This window comes from Neovison vison, chromosome 4 (genome assembly GCF_020171115.1).
Source record: "Neovison vison isolate M4711 chromosome 4, ASM_NN_V1, whole genome shotgun sequence".
In the NCBI taxonomy this organism is placed as follows: Eukaryota; Metazoa; Chordata; class Mammalia; order Carnivora; family Mustelidae; genus Neogale; species Neogale vison.
Window position 1 is genome coordinate 60,117,104 of NC_058094.1, and position 18,270 is coordinate 60,135,373.

General features: G+C 37.6%; 1 protein-coding gene across 9 annotated transcripts in view; it reads left to right on the top strand.

Moving 5' to 3' along the window:
- STAU2 (staufen double-stranded RNA binding protein 2) overlaps positions 1–18,270 on the top strand; it is a 330,383-nt gene that overhangs the window by 187,225 nt on the left and 124,888 nt on the right. For 8 of the 9 annotated variants that reach the window (XM_044245452.1, XM_044245450.1, XM_044245458.1 and 5 more), the window contains one exon: positions 8,599–8,906. In XM_044245452.1, the coding sequence (XP_044101387.1) occupies positions 8,599–8,906 (308 nt within the window). Of the gene's footprint in view, positions 1–8,598; positions 8,907–9,767; positions 11,516–18,270 lie in introns of those variants that run through there. The other variant, XM_044245457.1, reaches the window with a different exon arrangement.

An 18,270-nucleotide genomic window follows, 5' to 3' on the forward strand; every position in this document is an offset into this window, starting at 1 on the left:
TCACCATATTAATAAGTTCATATACATCATGTTAAATGTAGCCCCTGCCCTCCCAAAAAAAAACAAAGAAAAAAGAAAAAATGACCAATAAAATGCACAAATTAACAAAATTCGTGCTGTCTAACTCTAAGGGCAAGAACAAGGTTAGTTTTCACCACTGATTTAATTTATGCTTTTTGAGCACATTAAAATATGTCATTTTATTCATTAGTTCAGTAATGACATCTTTTTCAGTGTAGCTTTTTTTTTTTTGAGATTTTATTTATTTATTTATTTGAGAAAAAGTGAGAGCAAGCGAGCGAGCGAGTGGGCAAGAGAGACCATGAGCAGGGGGAGAGGCAGAAGGAGAAGCAGGCTCCCTGCTGAGCAAGGAGCCCAATTTGGGACTCAGTCTCAGGACCGTGGGATCATGACTTGAGCCAAAGGCAGTTGCTTAACGGACTGAGCCACCCAGATGTCCCATCAGGGTAGCTGTTTCTTTAATCAGAATAGCTTTAGTGTTATCTGTAATGTGAGATGTGATCAAATGTTGGCTAGTTAAGAGAACTTTCCTTCCAAGCTGATTCTGAAACTCACCTTAAAAAAGAAATTCTGGGGCACCTGTGTGGCTCAGTCTTTTAAGTGTTTGCCTTTGGCTCACGTCATCTCAGGGTCCTGGGATGGAGCCCTCTGCTCAGGGGGGAATCTGCTTCTCCCTCTCACTCTCCCTCATTGGTCTCCGTCTCTCTCTCAAACAAATTAAAAAAAAATTAAAATTAATTAAAATTAAAAACTCTGATAAATAATTTATATTTGTTTGATTTTTTCCATTGTATTGCTTTTATCCAACATTTTCCTTTTTTAGTTTGATTTTCAGAAGAATTTCTTCCAAATTTTGCATTAATTGGTTTTTGTTTCCTTTTGAATAGTTTATATTTGACTTAAAAATTAGGCAGAACTAGGGATCCTTGAGCCTCAGCTTGAAGACAGGTGGATACTGAGCTGTGTGGGAAAGGAGAGGTGGGGTCCCCTAAAAATAACACCCTGTTCCATTGTATCTCAACAATATGGTAGCAGGAAATGGAGATTTCTTTTTAAAAATTTCTTATTTAAATTCACTTTAGTTAACATATACTATATTATTAGTTTTAGGGGTAGAGTTTAGTGATTCATCAGTTGCTCATTATTATCAAGTAGCCCTCCTTAATGTCTGTCACCCATTTACCTAACCCTCCAGCAACCCTCAGTTTGTTTCCTAGAGTTAAGAGTCTCTTATAGTTTGCTGGAAGTGGAAATTTCTAAGGTCCAATCAGCTTAGTAGCTAAAGAACATGCAGAGGATGGATTGACTATTTCCGTCTCTGGGAAGGTGACCATGGTGGTCTGGTGGTTCCTTCTTGGGCTGCATATGTGCTCATCTGATAAATGGCCCTGAACTTCCCTGGGATAGAAAGAACACTAGCCTCGAGCCCAGAGCCTGGAAACCAGAGACTGCATTAGGCAGAGGCAGTGGTCAAAGCTGCAGCCCTCAAGCTTGCCGGCCCCGCTTGCTCTGCCCCACCAATGCCAGCCCTGCTTCTCTGAGGGCCATATCTAGTGCTAGTGCCACTGTCCTTCCTACCTTGATGTCTCAACAGGATCTTGTTCTAGGGTCTCTGTACAGAGCGAGAGGCCTAGAGCAATATAACAGCGCTTTCTTATAATTGGGTTTTTACAACTTTTTAAAGCTATAAAAGTGGTACAGAGGGTTTGCGTGTACCCATCACTCAGCTTCTCCCAGTGGTGACATTTTACATAATTACAGTACATTTACAAAACTAGGAAATTGATACTGGTATAATACAATAGACCCTACTTGGATTTCATGAATTTTCGTGGAGATGATTTTTAAAAATCATTGTAAAATAGATAAATCATGTTATTGCTCATGCTTTTCTCAGAATTCCTGTTGTGAAACAGTAGTCCATTTCCCAGTTTTTAAGATTTTTCTAAAATTACAATTTGTTTTTGAAACTTTAAAGATAAGGTTTATTGAGCAGATTAGAATGATAATAAAAGATCTTATTACCACCATCAAGACACACAAGGGAAATTTAGTGAGCAGCAAATGCTAGCAAGGTGGACTTCACCTTTATCAACAAGCCACATAACATATTAGTACCTGGCTGCCATTTAAAACTTTGGACAAGAGATTTTAAAAAACAAAACTCACTGGGAATCAATTTTGCCAGTAGCAGCCAAATAACTTTTCAGATAACCAGTTCAAAAAATTGAGGGATGTTTTAAAATTATTGATTATAATCAAGAGCAGGATAGATAACCCTAAACAAAAGTATTCTTTTTTTTTTTTTTTAAGATTTATTTGTTTATTTATTTTAGAGAAGGGGACTCTAAAGGGGTGGGGTAAGGAGCAAAGGGAGATGGAGTCTTATTTTTTTTTCCTCTAGTTTGATTTGATTTGATTTTGTTTTAGGAAGTCTAGTTAACATCCATCACCACACAGTTACACATTTTTTTTCTTATGATGAGAACTTTTAAGATCTAGTCTCTTAACAACTTACAAATATGCAATACAGTATTATTAACTATAGTCACCATGCTGTACACTACATGCTCAGGATTTATTTATTTAAGCAGACTCCGTGCTGAATGTGGATTCCGACATGGGGCTTGATCTCAACAACCCTGAGGTCAGGACCTGAGCTGAAACCAGGAGTCAGACACTTAACCAACTGTGCTACCCAAGCACCCCAGCAAAATATTCTTTCTGGCCAAAGAAGGAATAAAAATCTGAGGCATCAGCTTTTAAAATATACACGGATAATTGACTTTCTTATTAAAATTTGGTGAATTGTCCATGATGTTATCGAAGTAGAAGTAGAGTCTATCTACACCACGTGTGCTAAATTTCAGTCAGAGGAATCTGCCACCCCAGCATTCTGCTCCTTATCTCACTTAAAAAAAATTTTTGGCCCTATGTGAATTATAATTCTTTGTTATGCAAAACTCACTGTGGCAAAAGAAGACCTGAGGATTATTGGATATTTGAATATTTATTTAAAAAATTTAGTCCAAGTTTTGTGACAAAAATTCAAAAAATGCAAAGCTTTGTTATAAAAAGTGACTGATTTTACTAAGAAATAGCTATGTACTCATTTCATGGGCTTGCAGAGAAATGCTTCCTTACAGATTAACCATTTGCACCAGTGTGATAACATTGTCCATCTTACTACATTGGCTTGCCCTCTTGTTCTGCTACCCTGATCGTACTCACTACTCATTAACACGTTCTTCGGCCTCTCTCAGAGTCAGGACGTTATTGAACGTTGAAAGGCAAGGTTCTCCCGAGTTTGCTTATCTGCACATACGATAAAATCTTTAAAGAGAGCTTGATTCAAAATGTCCTCTGCAACTCTCCCAGTAAGGACTGGAGCTCCATGAAGATGCTCCAGGAGGTTCTGCGTGAACTGGAAGGTTCAGGTACACACTAGAAAGAAGCACAGGCCTAATGGGAGAAACACATAAAATGGGCACGATGGCCCAGCATTCCTCATTTTGTCAGATGTCACAGTTGTTGGCAAGGGTGGGCTTTTAAAATCCTATTCGAACATCCATATTTTAGGGAAATTTTGGTGATGTGGTCTCTGGAATGTTGAGGGGCAACCACAGTGACATGGATCAGCCTAGTGTCGACCCCAGGCAAACCCCAGGCGTGGAGTTTAATTCCTGGATTAAATGTACCTGTTTGGAGCTGGCTGGGCCCTGCACTTAGCTCCTCAGTTGTTCTTTCAGGAGGTCATCGAATGTAATGTTTAGGTATCCAGGCTCTAGAGAGATGCCTCAGAGTCATAGTCTAGCATTGCTTTGTCTTATCCATAGGACCTTGGCTAAGTGCCATGCTTCAGGTTTTTTCATTTCTAATATAGAGAAATAAAAATGCCCTTTTCTTGTGGTTGTGGAGTATTAAATGAGATAATTTCACTGAAAGTGCTAGCATAATGCCAGGGTTGTATCAGCAGTGTAGCTATGTACAATGGTTACAGACCTTTAGTACCAGCGTAGGAGTATTAAAGACAAAGTCAGACAGAGATGAGGGGAGAATGGGCTAGGGACATCTCAGAAAGAGCATGAATATAGTAGGATGTAATAGGCTTGAGCAAGGGGAAAACGTTTGAAGTCCCGGAGCAAAACTGAGGTCCAGACTAACAGAAAAGAAGGCACAGGCCTTCTTCACGAGAAGTTTATCCTGCACAGTAATTAAATAAATGTAAATCAATATAACAATGAAATGTGATAGTGTCAATAATTATTTAGAATAACTAAAACCTGTGTCAACAGATGAATGAGAAAAACAGGTTTAGTCACATACTGCTAATAGAAGCATAAATTGGTATAGTTTTTCAGGAGGCCTAATTGGCAAAATAAGTTAAAGTTCTTAAATATGTATAGCCTAAATTACTCTTTGATTCTACTTTCAGGCCCTCACCCTACTGAAAAGCTACTTACATTTACAACAGAAAGAACATAAATGAATTGTGACCAATCCATACACTCTGTTACTAATATTCAAGTTAAAAATCATTCAGTAGTTGACCGCAGAAATCCACATGTGTCTTTACAGTCTTTCAACATCTATTATAATAGTTGAGCTCTCTGGAAAGGAATCTTCTTTATTTATGAAGAAAAGTCAACTCGGGCTTTACTGTAGAATAAGGGAGCCTGAACTTTGCATGAGTTCTTACACTGTGATGTAATGCCTCTCTGGAGTGTTGAGAGAGCATTTTTGTTGCTTTATAATATTGTTATTGGCAAGCCCATTACTGCTGTAGAATAACAATACTGAAGTAATGCTGTTAGTTTCTTGATTTCTTAAATTGAGTGTAGAATTTAGAGTCATAACATTTAAATTATTATTTAAGTAAGAATTATCTGTGGTATTTATGCGGCTTGTGAAAAAACAAAAACCAGTAAGACATTTCACTTATCAAACTGGCAAATATTCTTACAACTTTATTGAGGTATAATTGAAGTATAATAAGCTGCACATAATGTGTACAGTTTGATCAATTTTGACATATGAACTGTTTTTATTCACAGCACTTCTGACATCAAATATGTGAGGATTTTTTTTCCCTCATACCAACCAATTCTCCAATTTCCCAGATACCTGTTGGGTGTCTCACAGTTCAACTCAATTCTGACACAACTCAGAATTAACATAGAGCCCCACAGATGAAGGGCTCAGCCTCACAGGACTGCCCCCATGTCAGATGCCAGTCATAAGTCCCATGCTGCCCCCTGTACTTCTCACCTACTGACTGGCTCTCAATTTAAGGAGTTCCCACAGCCCCCTCAAGTTTGATCATTTGCTAGAATGGCTCACAGAATTCAGCAAGATATTTTATTTACTATCACTGTTTTTTTACATAAAGGATATAAAATGAACAGCCAGATGATGAGGTACATGGGGTGAGGTCCAGAAGGGTCTGGAGCACAGCAGTTGGTATAGGGGTACACCACCCTCTCAGCACATGAATATATTCAGAACTCAGGCGCCCTCCAAGCTTCATCATTTAAGGGTTTTATATGGAGGTTCCATTACGTAGGCAAGGTTGCTTAAATCATTGGGGATCTGTAGCTCCTCTCACCTCCCCAGAGGTCAGGGTGTAGGACTGAACGTACCTTTTTTTATTGTTTTGGTACAGAGGGTATCATTTAAAAATCTTCTCACTTATCTACACACAAAGCAGAGGCAAAGTTTTTTTTTTAATAATAATGATATTCAACCCCAAAATAGGAAAAAATAGGTACTTTCATATATTAATATGGGAGTGTGAACAGCTTTTTTGGAGTTGTACCAATTTGGAGCAGATTGTTAATGTCAAAACCCAAAATGCATATTGTTTGAATAGCAATTCTGCTTGTAACTTAAGGAAATAAATTTTCCTATAAACGAGGATTTAAAACCAAAAATGTTCATCACTATGTTGTTTATAATTACAAAAATTTGGAAACAAGTTAGATGTCCAACAATATGGACTTGTTTAAGGAAACAATTCATGTAATGAAATATTATGCCTTAATAGTAGTAGTAGAAGTATATTGTTTTATAAACAACAGGATCATATGGTAGGCCTATGTTTTAATATATTTCTTCAACTCAACACCAAAAAAGTTCATACAAAAAAAAGATTAAAAGCATGTATTTAAAGCATAGTGTTAATAGTCATTTCCTCTGATTAGAGGAAGATTTGCCTGTATTTTATCCAGTGCATGTTTTCTTTTAAAAAAATTTTATTGAAATTTCTTCCCAGTTATAAAACTAACACAAAGGCATAATAATAAAGCCAATCCATAAAATCCATAAAATCAAATTATTAATTTGATCTGTATAAATTATTTTTAAAAAATAAGAAATGTTTTATGTTTTGATGCTATCAGGATAAAGTCACTGGACCTTGGCCCCTGCCTCCCTCCACCTTAACCTTTTGCAGTTCCCACCTGTCTCTTCATGCCCTAGTGGTAAGGAACTGCTGAAGGTTTTTCTGGCACACGCACTCTGCTGGTCCCTGCCTTTGTCTCTCTACCTTCAGTTCTCTTCCTCCTTGGCTTTATTCTCCTTATCCCCTGAAATCTGCTGTCAGTGTCATGTCCGGGAAGCCTTTCCTGGGCTCCTAGTGCTTCTCCTTTCCCATGCCCACTGCTCTCTGGATCCATCTTCACTGAGGCACCTACCACTTTACATGAGCCCTTTTCGTTTTCCTCTCCCAACAGACTCAACCTGACTGGAACCTAGCAATAGGAGCTTAACCATGTGTGTGTGCGTGCGTGTGTTTGTAATTGAACAACAGAAATAAGATGTGATGGGATCAAACAGCGTGGAATGTTGGAAAAGTGTGACTAAATCTGCATGACTGGGAACATGGGATCTTCATGAAGAATTTAGAAGAGAATAGAAATGTAAGGAGGAACCAGATGGTTAAGGGCTTCGTGTGTCTTCCCAAGGAGTTTGGACTTAATAGTTCAGTTATGGGAAGCCAGAAAAGACATTAAAGTAAGAAAATGGCTAGCCTTAGCATTTTTCAAAGTGTTTAAAAGAGTTGTTATTAATGTTATGTAAAACACTAGATTATAGAATTGTTGAATCGGTATATGATACACCTGAAACTAATATAACACTGTATGTTAAATATACTAGAATTAAATTACAATGTAAAAAATTGGATAAAAAATAAATTTGTGAAGTCCTGGGTTAAACCAGGTTGAATAGATTTTTGTTCTAAACTTCTCAGTCTTTACTATGCCACTAATGTGCATTTTTAATCCTCCAAAAGGTAGGGGTGTGTGTATGTGAGATCATTTGCATTATTTCCTAGATTTATTTATCATGGGACACTTTTATTTGGGGCTGTGTTATAGACATTTGGGGAAATGTACACCAGGGAGGCTGGCAGTAGTGAAACTTTTTAAAAAAGATTTTATTCATTTGAGAGAGAGAGAGAAAGCATGTTCGAGGGAGCACAAGCAGAGGGAGGGGCAGAGGAAGTAGTAGACTTCCCACTGAGTAGGGAGCCCAACACAGAACTCCATCCCAGGACACTGAGATCACGACCTGAGCTTAACTAACAGCCACCCAGGCGCCACAACAGCGAAATCTTTTAGTGATTGTTAACAGTAGTCCAGGTGAGAAACAGTGAAGGCTTGAATCAGAAGGTTAATGGTGGGAGAGAGACAGAGAGGCAAGAGCATGGGAATTAAGTTGTGTCTGTCAGAGCACATTCTCCAAAAGTGGTGATTTCTCAATAATTTTTAAAGATAACGAGATTTGAGAGATGCTAATATCTGATCCAAAGACATTAGAACATTCAGTGTGAAATGTGGTTTGAAACATCTCTGAGACAAATGATAGTCAAAGGAAAGGGCTTCTTTTATCTGTTTACAACCCCACCAACTGATAACGTATCTCTCGGCTCCCTCCTCTTGATATCAGAACCTGCCCATGGTCTGGCTTGAGCTAGCATACTTGATTATGACGGGACAAATTCTGGAGTGGCTATGGTAACTGCTTATCTATGGATGAGTCAAAATGGCTGTCAGGAGTATAGGTTGGGCACCTGAGCAGATAGACGGTGGCATCATAATGACATTATCAAGATAGGAGACAATGCCAGTTTTGGGAAGAAGATACTCTGTCACTTTTTGAAGTGTTCATGAGTTAGAATTTTCTGTGGGATACCTTTGTGAGGGGAGGAACACCTGTAGGCCATCGGGTATATGAGTTTGTACCTCAGATGACTTGGACTAATTCAGCCTTCATTTGACTTACTGTTTCTCAATTGCTGCATATATGAGGGGTTTCATGTCTCTTTTGGAGATGATAAAATATTAAATTGCAGGTTGAAGACCCAGCACATTCCCAATCTTTTTAAACTTCTGACATGTTATTCACCTCTAAATTGAGGCCGCAAATGCCTTGGCACCTATGAGGAAGATGCTTAATTGACAGTTTCTTACCACTTTGTTATGAAACCAAGTAAAATCATTATGTGAATAATGCTATAACATGTTTCTGTTTTAATTATTTAAATGTAATAACAATGTTCCTTAATTTTATTTATAGCTCCAAAAGGAATTCTTCATTTGTCTCCTGATGTTTATCAAGAGATGGAAGCCAGCCGCCACAAAGTAATCTCTGGCACTACTCTAGGCTATTTGTCACCCAAAGATATGAACCAACCCTCGAGCTCTTTCTTCAGTATATCTCCCACATCGAATAGTTCAGCTACAATTGCCAGGGAACTCCTAATGAATGGAACATCTCCTACAGCTGAAGCCATAGGTTTAAAAGGAAGTTCTCCTACTCCCCCTTGTTCTCCAGTACAACCTTCAAAACAACTGGAATATTTAGCAAGGATTCAAGGCTTTCAGGTATGAATTAAAAGCAAAAACAAAAACAAGAAAACAAATTCATTAGCCCCAAATCCTTCATCACTATCCATCAGAAAGCTCATCCTTGCCTGCTAGTGTGACCTATATGCCACTTACATTGTGAAGTATTAGGAACACAGAAGTCAGAAAAAAGAGAGCCATATGCATGTGCCTCATTTTCTTATATTTTCATTCTATCCATTCTTCTTTTGCTGCCTGGATCACCTCCATTTTCCTTCTTCTTCCTCTTATTATTATTTTTTTTTTCTGAAACATTTTTAATTCTCTGTTCTATATTCCAGTTGGTCTTGATTGGGTACATTTAACTCCTCATTGTGTCTTCCACAAACAAAAATTCTGCCTTCATACATTTGGTATTAGTATTTAGCACTAAGTTCTCCCTCATTTACAATAAGGCTGAATTTTTCTGATGATGATTTTACTTTCATAGCAGTTTTGAAGTTGGCATTCTGTTGCTAGTAACGATTCAGGTATACCGTGAAGGTACAACATCCTAGAACTCTGTTATCCTAGGAGCTAATTAAACAGTAATGACAAGCTTTCTAGTTGTTTGAGGCATATAAACATATATTTGTTTCAGTGGATCATGGTTTGAACTGTCTAGGGTAGCACCTGTCTCATGGTACTAACAGTTTTGTTTCACCGGTCAGTCTGACTGTAGCTCACAGCTCACTGAGCCTGTGTATATGAATTTGGGGATGGAAATTTTTTTCCCTATTTATTCTTTGTTCCCTTTTACAACAAAAAAACCCAAAACAACCCAACAGCCCTTTCTGGATAGAGCTTTTAAAAGAATTGTTAACTCTAGGACGAGGAAATAGCTGTGTTCTGATTTCTTAGTTGCCGGGAGAATCATGTACTGAATGGTAACCACTGACCTGACCGGATGAGCAGCCGCGTGCTTGTGCGTAGGAAGAGTGTACTGCACCCCCAGATTTCACCGTTTTCATCCCCCTTTCCATCTTAGTCTTATTCCGTAAGACCAAAAACTGTAATCTCCTTTAGCAATGCTCTAGCAGCTCTGTATTGTGTAGAATGATCATGTATTTATAAACATTTTACAAGTTTAGATATAAAATCAGAAAGAAGATCATGTGTTTTAGCAGGTATTTTGCATGTTTTTTTGTTTGTTTGCCTTCAACAGAAACCCGATATTTTAAAATCTATTGCCAGGTAATCCTTAGTAGATTTTTAATTAGACTATTAATATGAAATTGAAGAAGCTGTTACCAGTTATTGGCTCTGTCATCTGAAATTTGAAACACTTAATTTAAAGTTAAAATTTTAGAATTTGTTTTTGTTGTTTACCTTAAGAATGACAATAAATCACTGTTTAAAATAAAAAGACCACGATTCATACAGTTAAAGTACTGGTAAAAAGCTAATAGTTTAGTTCTATAATTTGCACACCATGAACTAAAAATAAACTGTGATGAAAAGAAATTCACTGCTCATTTACAAATCTAGTTATTTAGAAATATCTGAGAGTAACACTGCATTTTTATAGAAAAAAAAAAAAAGCACAAAATACATTCAAGCTCTGAATTGATTTTTTTTGCTTGGAAACGTTACTATGGTAGATGTAATTTTGCTGCCAGAGGAACAACTTAAATTTTTTTAAATTTGTATTTATTTGTTACTTCTTGGTGATGGTAACAATTGCAATTTTATAATTACTTTAGTCAAAATGTAGAGTCTGTTTACCCCATTATTGGCCTGACTGCTCAGACCTCTTTCTAAAGCTTACGCTAAGATAATATGCTCTTATTTATGGACAAGTTAAACATATCCAAATTTGTGTACTGTGATTTTTACATACTATTGAATATAAACAGATGGTTTTAAAACATTGCTGTGCTGCTTTGGTCAAATGAGCTTGGTATTGATGTGGAATATTGTATCACTGATAGATCACAGCCTGCAGCTGAGCGGTAACAGAAGCTCTGTGGGAAAAGGCTTAGTGTCCTGTCAGGCACAGAGTGTATCTTCATAATGTAACGGTAAAAGGTTCTTTGTAGTTAAGAGTTTTAAAGCCTATTTCTTTATGGGTAACTTTCTCAGGTGTCTTTACCTGGTGGAAAACATGTAGATTGTTTCTCGTTCTTAAATGTTTCTATTGGACTGTAGCTTAGAAATTATAGGGCCAGCTTGTTATGCATTACATGCTACTCTGTTATTTTTAATTTCTGGAATTTAAAAACAATAAATTCTTTTTCTGTGTTTCTAGGTTAGTACTTTTTTTATTTTGTTATTGTATACTGAATAGATATGATTGCATATTGAATATTGTATAAACCCTTCTTTGGCCTTCCTTGCCCATTGAAATTTGACTTAAGCCTATCAGAGCCATTGTATGTGACAGCTATATTGTATTACAAAGTAAAAATTCACTAGTGTACTGAAAACTAAGTTGTTTTAACTTTAACATTTTTTTCATTACCCAATCTTTAATTGAAATTTATAAATTACAGAAAGCTTGTTTGCTCACTAGAATGTAGGTATTAAACTCACATCCTTTGCTTAAATCTATAAAATAATTATAATTATTATACAATTAAAGTTATTAATAAAGCTGACTTCACAGATAAGAATGTGACTGAACACTTGCACATTCTTGGTAGTTCTTTCATCATTTCCTGAGCTCACCTAAAGTTTTTATCCTATTTTAGATGCAAGCTTTTGGATCCCCATCATAAATCGATACGTGTCTCTTTGAAGTTTTATTGAGTGCATTTTAACTATCCTCTTTTAAAACCTGAGTGTTCATATTGATTGTTTTATTATTATTTAAAGAGAAGTTTTATATCAATAGTTCTGTGAACCTTAGATTTTTGTCCAGCCCAGTCAGTATGCTTCTATAACTTCAGTGATTTTCACAAAAACTCACTAGAAATTACAGTTATACCATTGTGTTTCAGGTTTCTTGTTATGTACCTCGATAATGCCAAAACTATTCAGTTTTTTTTAATGTATTTATTTGACAGAGAGAAATCACAAGTAGATGGAGAGGCAGGCAGAGAGAGAGAGGGAAGCAGGCTCCCCGCTGAGCAGAGAGCCCGATGCGGGACTCGATCCCAGGACCCTGAGATCATGACCTGAGCCGAAGGCAGCGGCTTAACCCACTGAGCCACCCAGGCGCCCCAACTATTCAGTTTTTTAAAGACAGTTATTTTGGCAGAGACATTTTTGAAATGCTGTGCATTTGAACCAAAGTGGAAGACTTTGTTTTGTTGTGTTATAATTTACATTATTGTAAGTTTTAATATCATTAATATGTTTTGCCATCCTAATGATATTAGAAATTTAGATTTGTATAATTAGGTAAAGGCAAGTTCCCTTGTCTTTTGGTTCTTGCACCAGTTCTAGTGTATGTACAAGGGTTGGGTGGTACCCACACAGCACCAAGCAGGGTGTCTAAGAGTTCAACTCAGTTCTGATACTGTCTCCATGGAGACAGCATCAGATCCCACAGGTCTAGGGTTCAGTCCTACAAGACCCCCGCCCTTGTCTGCCAACTATGAGGTATCAGTCAAGCCCAGGTTGCTACCTGAACTTTTTTTTTTTTTTTTTTGAAGATTTTATTTATTTATTTGACACAGAGAGACATCACAAGTAGGCAGACAGGCAGGCAGAGAGAGAGGGGGGAAGCAGGCTCCCTGCCAAGCAGAGAGCCAGATTCAGGGCTCAATCCCAGGATCCTGAGATCATGACCTGAGCCAAAGGCAGAGGCTCAACCCACTGGGCCACCCAGGTGCCCCGCTACCTGTACCTTTGACTGACCAGCTATAAATCAGAGGTTCCCCAGCCTCCTCCTCAGGTTCAATTAATTTGCTAGAGCAAGTCAGAGAACTCAGAGAATTTTACTTACTAAATCACCAATTTATTGTGAAAGGATATAACTCAGTACAACTGGATGGAAGAAATGTCTAGGGCAAGGTGTGTGGCTGGGGCACACAGCTTCTATGCCTTCTCCTGGTACACCACTTTCCCAGCATCTCCATGTGTTCACCCAACCCAGAAACTCTCAGAACCCTGTCCTTTTGGGCTTTTATGCAAGCTTCATTATATAGTCATGATGGATTAAACCTTTGGCCATTGGCAACTGATTCAACCTCCAGCCCATTCTCCCCTCCCCCGAGGTCAGGGGTGGTGGGGATGAGAGTTTCAACTCCTTAGTCAGTTCTTGGCTCCATTCTCAATCACATCCCATCCATAGATGCTTTCAAAAGTCACCTCCTTAACATACAACTCTGTCGCTTTCAATACTTAGGAAATTGCAAGTGTTTTAGGAGCTAGTTTCAGAAAAAAGGGTTGAAGACCAAATATATATTTCTTATAAATCACGATATCACACTTTATTTAAATGAGTCATTAGAAAAGTAATTTGATTGGAAATAAAAATGAATCATTTTAGTAAATTATCCTTTCTAGATTAATTTAATTTCAGTTTGCTGCTCTGTCCCCTTGTGATCATCCTCTATTGAACAGTTCTGATTTTGAAACCTTCAGAGTAAAATATAATAAACTAGGTTTGTTTTTTTCATGAGGAATATAAAGAAACAGTTGTTGTCTTAGTTAAACCATAATTAGTTTATTTTACAAAATCAAAGAGTTTTTGATTAGAGGAGCTTTTTTTATTATTGTTTTAGTTGTTAGTGCCATTTCCAGCAAGATGAAAATGACAGTAGAAAGCTTTGAAATATCTACTTAAAATTAAGTGTCAGTAGAAAGCTTTGAAATATCTATTTAATTAAAAACTTTCTTTTCAAATACAATTCAAACTTAATATATTTCAACTGATATGTCTCCTTTTGTGAAGTTTAATAGGATTATAACAGGCTTCTATTATAGTTATAGTCTTCTTTTATGAGACTGACGCGCTACCTACTGCGCTAACGAGGCACCTTATAGTCTTCTTTTAAATATTTGTTTAACATATATGATGTATAACATTTTAACAATATGACCTTAATATAGATTACATTGAGAATATGGTGTGGAAGGTACTGGCCAGTCTGAGAATCAACCTTTTTTCTTTCCCTTTTTTAAAAGTTTTCATTATACCTCATTTTTTTATAATCCAAATATTTATCATCAAAGTGGCTGTTTGCAGCTTTTTTTTTTTATTTTAAGAATGAGGAATCCAGGGGCGCCTGGGTGGCTCAGTGGGTTAAGCCGCTGCCTTCGGCTCAGGTCATGATCTCAGGGTCCTGGGATCGAGTCCCGCATCGGGCTCTCTGCTCAGCAGGGAGCCTGCTTCCTCCTCTCTCTCTGCCTGCCTCTCTGCCTACTTGTGATCTCTGTCTGTCAAATAAATAAATAAAATCTTTAAAAAAAAAAAAAAAGAATGAGGAATCCATTTCTTTTCAAAGAGCAGTATAAGTTAAACTTTGTAGGTTTCTAAAAGCAGAATATGGAGAAAGAAATCTTTTTTTTTTTTTTTAAAGATTTTATTTATTTATTTGACAGACAGAGATCACAAGTAGGCAGAGAGAGAGGGAAGCAGGCTTTCTGCCAAGCAGAGAGCCCGATGCGGGACTTGATCCCAGGACCCTGAGATCATGACCTGAGCCGAAGGCAGCGGCTTACCCCACTGAGCCACCCAGGCACCCTGGAGAAAGAAATCTTGCATGTACATATAACTCTCCCACATAGAAGTGTTTTCCCCAATTTCTTTTTTTTTAAGATTTTATTTATTTAACAGAGATCACAATTAGGCAGAGAGAGAGGAAGGGAAGCAGGCTCCCTGCTGAGCAGAGAGCCTGATGTGGCTGGATCCCAGGACCCTGGGATCATGACCTGAGCTGACGGCAAAAGCTTTAACCCACTGAGCCACCCAGGCGCACACACCCCCCGCCCCCAATTTTAAATATATCCTTGAAACGTAACTTACCGTGTCACTTCTGAGCCCAAATTTTCACCTACATTTTTACACAAATGGGTGTGTAAAGTGAAGAGAAGTTATTCGTAGTACAATGAGTAGAACACACCTGTGGGTTTGGCTTGGGGTCAAGGCTACTGCTCTGACTTGTGGTCACTCTTTAAAAATCCCTCTTCGGTTTGGCCTTTACTACTTTCTGAAGACCTTGGAGAACTTGTTTTAGCATTTGAACTGTCCCCACGGCTTGGTCTTTTTATAGTGACCCTAAGCTCATATTTGTTCTTCAGATGGGCAACCCAAGTTCATGCAAACTGAATTATTATATTGTTAGCATTATATTTGACATACTTTGCCAAACACCCAAAGGTATGCAGACTACATATTACATAACTTTACTATTACATATTATATAACAGTGGAATTACCAACTCATTTTGGTGAAATTTCCAACTCTGTAGAGAAAAATTCTAGTTGGAAGAAAGAAATCCTGATGCATATAAGTGTATCTTGTGATTAGTAACAATAATACAGGTAAGAGGCAAGCAAGTCTTGATAAAGTAGTGCATTATTACTGCATGAACTATTCAGGACTAACTTGACCCTAAATCACTGCAGAGTATAGCCTGGAAGTCAGATGGACAAAGACATTCATCTTGAGCCTTGATGTACCAGCACACATATAGTAAGACATATAAGATATTTCAAAGGAAAAGTAATATACAACCAAAGAAAGAGCCTTTCCTACCACAGTGACTTTGATACGGCTCTAAAACGAGTGGTACAGAAAAAAATGGCTGTTGTTATGGGCCTTCTCTGAGTAGAAATATTTGTAGCTTTCTCTGTTTGCATCAGGGAAGATTTCAGCTCATTGTAAGAATTCTACTTGGAATCATTTGAAAATCAAGTCTTTGAAGAAAAAGAAATGATTTTTCATCTAGAGGGGAACTACATTTCCTTTTGCTACAGAAGGTTGGCAATGATGTGATTTTTACTTAGTAGCATAAAATTAATTTTAATACCCATCAAGTCCCTTCATGTCTGGCCACTAGCAACATACCAATGGTCATTCTAAGTCATGTTGAAATGATCTGTTTCCCTCTCTCCAGCATTCAGCTATATCTAAGATTTATTTTTCATTAGTGACAGTGGTTAAAATTTCATGGATATTGTTCTTTTCTCACTCAGGGCAATTCTTTTTTTTTTTTAAGATTTTATTTATTTATTTGACAGAGAGAAATTACAAGTAGATGGAGAGGCAGGCAGAGAGAGAGAGAGAGAGGGAAGCAGGCTCCCTGCTGAGCAGAGAGCCTGATGCGGGACTCGATCCCAGGACCCTGAGATCATGACCTGAGCCGAAGGCAGCGGCTTAACCCACTGAGCCACCCAGGCGCCCCACTGAGGGCAATTCTTGAGAGAGAGAAAAGGATGTGGAGTTACTGCACATAAAGGATTTCTTTTTTTTTTTTTTCTGTTTTCTTTTTTATTTTTTTTATTTTTTTTTCCATAAAGGATTTCTATACACAGAAAAAGATATTAACATAGCAGGGGCATGCTTTATCTCAGAGATATATGGGTAAACAAGAAAATGAAACTGACATTTATCGATTGACTCATTATATATTAGACAGTGATATAGGCATGTACATTATCTTACGACACAAGCAAAAATGCCTGGCACATATTTGCTTTTGGCTACAGATCTTTATTTTAAACTATTGTATAGTGTTTTTTTTTTTTTTCTTGCTTCTTTTTTTTTTTTTCCAATTTATTTATTTTCAGAAAAAACAGTATTCATTATTTTTTCACCACACCCAGTGCTCCATGCAAGCTGTGCCCTCTATAATACCCACCACCTGGTACCCCAACCTCCCACCCCCCCGCCACTTCAAACCCCTCAGATTGTTTTTCAGAGTCCATAGTCTCTCATGGTTCACCTCCCCTTCCAATTTACCTAAAAGCACATACCCTCCCCAATGTCCATAACCCTACCCCCCTTCTCCCAATCCCCCTCCCCCCAGCAACCCACAGTTTGTTTCGTGAGATTAAGAGTCACTTATGGTTTGTCTCCCTCCCTATCCCATCTTGTTTCATGGATTCTTCTCCTACCCACTTAAGCCCCCATGTTGCATCACCACTTCCTCATATCAGGGAGATCATATGATAGTTGTCTTTCTCCGTTTGACTTATTTCGCTAAGCATGATACGCTCTAGTTCCATCCATGTTGTCGCAAATGGCAAGATTTCGTTTCTTTTGATGGCTGCATAGTATTCCATTGTGTATATATACCACATCTTCTTGATCCATTCATCTGTTGATGGACATCTAGGTTCTTTCCATAGTTTGGCTATTGTGGACATTGCTGCTATAAACATTCGGGTGCACGTGCCCCTTTGGATCACTATGTTTGTATCTTTAGGGTAAATTCCCCGTAGTGCAATTGCTGGGTCATAGGGCAGTTCTATTTTCAACATTTTGAGGAACCTCCATGCTGTTTTCCAGAGTGGTTGCGTATAGTGTTTGAAGATTTGTTCCTGTAAGTAGGACTAGTTTGTGGTGATGGTCTATGGCCTTCTAGATATTGTTTTGTTTCAGTCATAGATTTCATTAATAAATGTATTTAAGCCCTCATAGCTGAGTCTGTTATGTAAGAATTCTGACTCTTGAGCTGGAAGGAACTTTGTATTTTATTCTGAGATAAAATTTTATTATGTGAACACACATTTGAGGGGACTACACAAGTAAGACATCCTACTAGTAATATAGTTTACTTATTTCCCCTTGCAATATTATTAATTTTAAATCCTGACAGCTCTTTAAGTTCTGAAAAGTTCTGCTATCTTAACATGGTCACATCAAAAGGCAGATTTAACTGTCAGAGATAAGGGATATTTGAAAAACATACATGTTTTTATCTGTATTACTGTCATTTTTAAAAAAATTTTTATTTTTTTGATTACTTTTCAGTGTACTAGAATTCATTGTTTATGCAACACACCCAGTGTTCCATGCAATACGTGCCGTCCACAATACCCACCACCAGGCTGGCCCAACTTCCCACCCCCACCCCTTCAAAACCCTCAGACTGTCATCTTTTTTAAGTATAAGAAAAGTCCAGAATCAAGTCCTAATATGGAACATTGAAGAAACAAGGACTGCTGTTTGAAGATGACACAGTGACAGCTTGAATAATTCTTATTAAGAGAAAAATGTTTAAAAATATTAAGAGGAAAATTGACAAAAGAATTTCAGTATATAAAAGAATTAGATGGACATGAAGTTAACCAGACTAGAGATGTCAAGCCATTGAATACTGGAATTGATTTAACTGAAGAACAGAAAATGGAACACCTGCTTATTGACTCTGGGCCAGTACTCATAAGTACCTTCACATGCTAGGTAGCATGCCAAGCACTGGGCACAGGAGGAGTTATGATCACGTTGGGGAAAGACAGGTAAATAAA